The sequence below is a fragment of the Diaphorina citri genome, unplaced genomic scaffold, assembly GCF_000475195.1.
Source record: "Diaphorina citri unplaced genomic scaffold, Diaci psyllid genome assembly version 1.1 scaffold759, whole genome shotgun sequence".
Lineage (NCBI taxonomy): Eukaryota > Metazoa > Arthropoda > Insecta > Hemiptera > Psyllidae > Diaphorina > Diaphorina citri.
The window spans coordinates 98,318-106,048 of record NW_007378192.1 but is presented as its reverse complement, the minus strand read 5'-3'; the positions used below and the strand labels follow the sequence as shown (position 1 = coordinate 106,048).

Genomic DNA, 7,731 nt, shown 5'->3' with positions numbered 1-7,731 from the left:
TTACAGAAGGAAACCCTTATGGGTAGGTACCTTACCCACTTAAATTACCGCGCTTGTTCCCAATAAAAAATTTGGCTACCCACCTGAAGGCGCGGTTCCCTATTCGAAGGCTATATGTATGTAGGTACGTAAATCAATTGAGTAGCGCGCATAAATTCACCTGTTCCCGGGTTGGCGGATCACTGAAGTAACATTGTGCGTGGTTATCATCTGGATGGGTAACCGTTTGGGAGGAAACATGTCCTGCTGGCTAAGTCTCGTGAGGCCTTTCAGGCAGGTGGTCTGAGTGTGAGTGTCAGGCATTAGGAGTTAAAGAGGTGCTATCACATCTCAAGGAGTGGAAAACAAGCCTCGAATTGGAAATGAACTGAAAGTGGTGGGATGGTCCAAGATAGAAATGATTGGAGGTGAATTGTTGTGGCCAAGGCTCGGCCCGGGTCGATTGATAAGGTAAGTAAAATAATAGGCACGAAACTTGTGGGTACCTACTTTTTTTTATTGATAGTTATTTACAGAAGGAAACCCTTAATGGGTAGGTACCTTACCCTCTTAAATTACCGCGCTTGTTCCCAATAAAAAATTTGGCTACCCACCTGAAGGCGCGGTTCCCTATTCGAAGGCTATGTATGTAGGTACGTATATAAATCAATCGAGTAGCGCGCGGTTTTATTATTAGGTAGGTACTTAGGAATTTCAGATTCAGAACCGCAGAGGCCGCATCAAATGAAGGCCTAACGTTAACTAGGTTATTAAATATCTACCTACCTACCTACCAAGTGCAATATAAATTCACTTAGGAATTTCAGATTCAGAACCGCAGAGGCCGCATCAAATGAAGGCCTAACGTTAACTAGGTTATTAAATATCTACCTACCTACCAAGTGCAATATAAATTTATAGTCACGGGAGTTAAGGCCCGTTCTCACTTGTGAGTTTCGTCCGAATGTCCTGTAGGCAATGTACCTGATTTAATTGAGAGTGTTCCCACTACACACGACTCGATTTTTTTCCGAACGAGAAGTGGCCTTTATGTCCGTCACTCACGCGGTCTGTCAGACAGTCAGAACGTGTGTGGTGCAAAAAGCTTCAGACCCAGGTCTCTCAGACGGTCTGACAGACCAGACCTGGCTCTCTCAGATGGTCTGAGCGCGAGTGGCGGGAGAAATTTAAAGCCCGGGGCTACAGGTTCTTGTTAAAGTGTTTGTCAACCTCAGAGTCCACTCGGAGAACGTTCTGGCATGGTTTCCGAGCATACTCCTTCACTAAAGAGATAGACCAGCCTAGTTGGTGTCTACCTAGTGAGCTAGGTCGGGGGTTCGACTCTCGCCCTTCACAAATAAGGTTCGTTCTCGGAACGGCTAACTTCTTGTCCTCCTTCTCTCTTCGATTTCGGAACTATAAAACCTCCGTTGGTACAGTTCCCTCTCTATAAATTACCGCGCTTGTTCCCAATAAAAAATTTGGCTACCCACCTGAAGGCGCGGTTCCCTATTCGAAGGCTATGTATGTAGGTACGTAAATCAATTGAGTAGCGCGCGGTTTTATTATTAGGTACTTGGGAATTTCAGATTCAGAACCACAGAGGCCGTATCAAATGAAGGCCTAACGTTAACTAGGTTATTAAATACCTACCTACCAAGTGCAATATAAATTTATAGTCACGGGAGTTAAGGCCCATTCCCACTTGTGAGTTTCGTCCGAATGTCCTGTAGGCAATGTACCTAATTTAATTGAGAGTGTTCCCTCTACACACGACTCGATTTTTTTTTCGAACGAGAAGTGGCCTTTATGCCCGTCACTCACGCTAAGAACGCGCGCGGTCTGTCAGACAGTCAGAACGTGTGTGGTGGAAAAAGCTTCAGACCCAGGTCTCTCAGATCGTCTGACAGACCAGACCTGGCTCTCTCAGATGGTCTGAACGCGAGTGGCGGGCATAAGAAATTTAAAGCCCGGGGCTACAGATTCTTATAAAGTGTTTGTGAACCTCAGAATCCACTCGGAGAACGTTCTGCTGGCATGGTTCCCGAGCATACTCCTTCACTAGAGAGATAGACCAGCCTAGTTGGTGTCTACCTAGTAAGCTAGGTCGGGGGTTCGATTCTCGCCCTTCACAAATAAGGTTCGTTCTCGGAACGGCTAACTTCCTGTCCTCCTTCTCCCTTCGATTTCGGAACTATAAAACCTCCGTTGGTACAGTTCGTTCTACCAAATCTCTGTAATTGCGAAGATCTCATCGTCCCGAAAGCAAAGAGTGAAGGAAGACAGGATAGGAGGAACCCAGCCGTTCCGAGAATGAACCTTTTTTTTAGGATAAAATCCGCCCCGGGCAGGAATCGAACCCGCGATCTAGCGCTTACAAGGTAGACGTTCTACCCTCCAAGCTAACTATATAACTCGAGGAACATCACTATGTTTACTCTATTTATTTTATTTTTTTCTGTCGCTTGCAAGACTAGTGCAGTTACCATTGAACCAGGAACTGATTTTTCTTCCCGTTTACTGAAAAGTCCTCGGTGTACTACCCTTCCGTCTCTAATTCTGAAGGTCCGCACGCTTATCCGTCACCTTACGTCTAGCTTGTTCCATATTACTTTACATTGGATCAAATGCACGACAGTACACTTATCCAGCATGGAGACGGATTGCATCCTATCCGTGGTGAATTTAATAATTGAAATATTGAATCATCTGGCACGAAAAGGAAACCCTAATAACCCTAATTAAAGAACAGATACCTAGGTAATTACCTTTCGGTATCCCTGCAGTGCAATAATCCTTTAAAAAAATGGAAGCTGCACAGGAATCAAGAAGAAAACGCCTTTGTGTTACCCCAGGGCTAAATTCACGAGAGGGATCCAACGTTCTATCACCCGATCTAAAATCACAGCTCTCGTTATTCCACACACGGGAACCATCAAATCACCCAGGAGAAATAGTCAAGATAATATAAGTGTCACCTAGACCCTAGAGATGGAGGAGAGGCAGGCAAAAGTATTTAGAAATATGATTTGTGAATAATCACTCTTCCATTGTTCACAGTATCATTTTGTTTACAGAGCTTGACGGAGCGAGCTCTGAGAGGTACTTCGGGTTTTTTCGAGTAAGGTGGGTAAATCATTGCTCTCTTTCTTTTTTCTCTCTCTCTCTAAAAAGTAATTCCATTTCTTAATCTTAAAGCCTTTTTTTTTGCGAAATTATGTACCAAACTATACTTGAAACATTGTGCAAAGCTGGAGTAGGTAACTAAGAAAAAAATTGTCGACATATTATCTAAGAGTCATAAAAAAATCCATTTTAACTTTGAAGGGCTGTAGACACCGTGTGAAATGACAAACAGGTACCTAGGTATGATACCCCTTCTGTCTTGTGACGGGGAGTGTGTTGCTTTGTAGACACCATGTGAAATGACAAACAGGTACCTAGGTATGATACCCCTTCTGTCTTGTGACGGGGAGTGTGTTGCTTTGTAGACACCGTGTGAAATGACAAACAGGTACCTAGGTATGATACCCCTTCTGTCTTGTGACGGGGAGTGTGTTGCTTTGTAGACACCGTGTGAAATGACAAACAGGTACCTAGGTATGATACCCCTTCTGTCTTGTGACGGGGAGTGTGTTGCTTTGTAGACACCGTGTGAAATGACAAACAGGTACCTAGGTATGATACCCCTTCTGTCTTGTGACGGGGAGTCGTGTGCTCGGAATACTAATTAACACTAAATTTACATCACAACTATCTTCTTCTAACTCGAGTAATACTCCCAAATCCCGAGACTTTTTCAAAGGATTTCATCGTGAAAATTACAAAACTCGAAACTTTGAAGCCGAAGTTAGGGAGTTGTAAATGTTTCAGGCCGGCCATTCACTATTAGGTGTAGACCTGAACAGGTGCGCCTGTCAGGTCTACCCGGTTTACGTACGTCGAGAGCCGTAAAAGAAGATGTTACAAAAGTCTTGCAAACGAACTTCAAGGATGCATATGTACCTGCTACTTAATGTTTCACTCTACGAACCACAGAGTAAAACGTTAAATCAGTCCCAGAATATCCAGGAATACCTTCTTGAAGTTTGTTGCACGATGTTTTTGCAACACCCTGTATAAGGGTACATTTTGTTATGTCTATATGAGACACTATTTCTTCCAATCGTTGTTAATTATGGTTCACCCTATATGTAGTTGGTATAGTTAAAAATCTGTGAGTTACCAAATCAAACCGAACCATATAGAGTAATATAGTTTATAATGATTTCTATAGTAGGTATAGTTAAAAATCTGTGAGTTACCAAATCAAACCAAACCATAGAGTATTATAGTTTATAATGATTTCATGCAATGGTTATGACATCCGGACCTTAGGATGGACTTTGAATACTGAACACCAAATTTTAGATTTCAGCTCATGATAGGTAGATACCTATTTCAACTTTATAGGTACCTAATACCTATCACCTATGAGTACCTAACTTTACAGGTACGTATAAGTACCTATGATTACCCAACATTTTAGGTACCTGTAAGTAATATCTACCTACTTCTAATATGAGATATGTGTTACATCAGAAATGCTGACTATCATATAAAATTAGGTTTGTTTATTGCGATCTATTGTCAGTTCTATTCTACAAGCAGCTTCACCATGCTACAGCTTCACCATTCAAAGTTAAATCATATCAAGCGCTACCGGAATCTTCACCATTCAATACTCCCAAATCCCGAGACTTTTTCAAAGGATTTCATCGTGAAAATTATAAAACCCGAAACTTTGAAGCCGAAGTTAGAGAGTTGTAAATGTTTCAGGCCGGCCATTCACTATTAGGTAGACCTGAATCAGGTGCGCCTGTCAGGTCTACCTGACAGTGTATGGCCGGTTTACGTACGTCGAGAGCCGTAAAACAAGATGTTACAAAAGTCTTGCAAACGAACTTCAAGGATGCATATGTACCTACCTGCTACTTAAGTTAATAATGTTTCACTCTACGAACCACAGAGTAAAACGTTAAATTAGTCCCAGCATATCCATGAATACGTTCTTGAAGTTTGTTGCACGATGTTTGCAACACCCTGTATAAGGGTAAATTTTGTTATGTCTATATGAGACACTATTTCTCCCAATCGTTGTTAATTATGGTTCACCCTATAGTTGGTATAGTTAAAAATCTGTGAGTTACCAAATCAAACCGAACCATAGAGTAATATAGTTTATAATGATTTCATATAAACATGCAATGGTTATGACATCCGGACCTTAGGTTGGACTTTGAATACTGAACACCAAATTTTAGATTTCAGCTCATGATAGGTACCTATTTCAACTTTATAGGTACCTAATACCTATGAGTACCTAACTTTACAGGTACGTATAAGTACCTATGATTACCCAACATTTTAGGTACCTGTAAGTGAATACTGAACACCAAATTTTAGATTTCAGCTCATGATAGGTACCTATTTCAACTTTATAGGTACCTAATACCTATGAGTACCTAACGTAACCTAACTTTACAGGTACCTATAAGTACCTATGATTACCCAACATTATAGGTACCTGTAAGTACTTCTAATATGAGATATGTGTTACATCAGAAATGCTGACTATCATACAAAATTAAGTTTGTTTTTCCATGTAAACTTTACTTCCCTAATCTAAGCAAGGTCTTATGTATTTGGAACAGATTAACAATTTTATAAATTAAAACCTAAAATATTAAATCGAATTGACATGAAAAAGAGCTAATGTATCTTGACTTGAAGATCACCTGGTACTTGGACAAATATTAGACTATGGGAGACCAATAGATAATAGTAGAATTATAGGTATTGACTAAGTTATAGTTCTAAGTGATATTCTCCAGTTGTAATGGTCATGTAATATTTGCATAGGATTTTATTCAGGGGACGTCGGCCTAAGGGAACCAGGGGGTTCTGACCTCATTATGATCATACATTGTTAATCTCAAATATTACGCTCAGAAGAAAAAGAGCTAATGTATCTTGACTTGAAGATCACCTGGTACTTGGACAAATATTAGACTATGGGAGACCAATAGATAATAGTAGAATAGGTATGTAGTTCTAAGTGATATTCTCCAGTTGTAATGGTCATGTAATATTTCCATAGGATTTTATTCAGGGGACGTCGGCCTTAAGGGAACCAGGGGGTTCTGACCTCATTCTGATCATACATTGTTAATGACGTCGGCCTTAAGGGAACCAGGGGGTTCTGACCTCATTCTGATCATACATTGGTCTGATAAACCAAATCAGTCAGACAGTCTGATAAACCAAATCAGTCAGACAGTCTGTGAGCGCGCAACGGCGCAAATATTCAAAACTCGCATTTCGTTTTCGCAAGCTAATTGAATCAATCAATCAATCAATCAATCAATCAATCAATCAATCGCAATTTGATTTTGTCTGTTGTATCTATTTCATGTTTTTGAGTTTTTCACACAAAAGTCACAAAACACAAGTGCGTGAAAGATCGAAGATCGATTTTCTTGAGATCGATCTGATGGATCGATTTTTAGCCTTCCGATTCGAATCGATTCAAAAGATCGATCTTTTACTCGAGATCGAACATCACTACCTTGGCCTATCACACCACAACTGGTCTGTTAGACAGCCTGAGCGCATGAGGACAATACAAGTGAACTCAAGCAGCAACTGATGCTGATTAAAACTCAGAATAACAGGTAATTATTACTCGAGTCAGCATGAAGACAATACAAGTGAACTCAAGCAGCTACTGATGCTGATTAAAACTCAGAATAACAGGTAAATATTACTCGAGTCAGCATGAAGACAATACAATTGAACTCAAGCAGCAACTGATGCTGATTAAAACTCAGACCCTTAGCCGTTTAGGATAAAATCCGCCCCGGGCGGGAATCGAACTCGCGACCTAGCGCTTACGTGGCAGACGCGCTACTCTCCAAGCTAACTAGTCTGGCAAGAAAAACTTCAATTTTGCATAGGTACTTTGTCACAGTAAAAACTTTAATTTTGCATACTTTACCACAGTAAAAACTTTAATTTTCCATACTGTACCCCAGTAAAACCTTTGATTTGATGACTCTGATATTAATTCTGGCTTCAGGTTACTCGAGGAGCTGATACAATGTCAACGTTCATATCAAGATCTACTCAAGTCTACTATTATCGACACCCAGTCTCACATCTATCTCATTCAGAACTTGAAGTCATCCCAGTATACTCTACTGCAGGAGTTTGTACAGGGTGGCTCATCGGACTCGGGTTCTAATGAGACACCCGTACATACTGATGAGAGACTAGTGGCGTGGTTGAAATTAAGTACACTAGTAATCTAAGGTTCATATAAAATATATGACATCTGTATTTCTTTTATTATTTTATATATGAAAAATATATATTTCTCTATTAAATTCTTAAAACTAAATATTAATATTCCACACACAGGTCTGTCTATTGCTTCCGTTCCAATAGAATATTACAGGGTGGTGTGGTTTCAATAAAAATTAACACAGATAATATTATGAGTTACACTTTATATGGCACAAAACTTGCGGTAAACATAAAGACGATTAAACGTAACGGTTAATAAGTTTAAAATAATAAAAATTCAACATGAAAATCAAGAAAATAATAATGAGGTTTATCAAAGAAGGGCCATTTTGTGATTTTGTCATACTGTGTGACATTAGTACATAGTCAGAGATTAAAAAAGTCGTCTTATTTGTTTAAAATAAAATA

At 39.9% G+C, this 7,731-nt stretch overlaps 1 protein-coding gene across 1 annotated transcript; it reads left to right on the top strand.

Moving 5' to 3' along the window:
• Window positions 1–6,189: 6,189 nt before the first annotated feature.
• Window positions 6,190–7,328, top strand: LOC103511858. Its single transcript, XM_008476600.1, has 3 exons — window positions 6,190–6,301; window positions 6,693–6,774; window positions 7,097–7,328. Exons 1-3 carry the CDS (start codon window positions 6,190–6,192, stop codon window positions 7,326–7,328), a joined length of 426 nt encoding a protein of 141 aa, XP_008474822.1.
• Window positions 7,329–7,731: the final 403 nt, after the last annotated feature.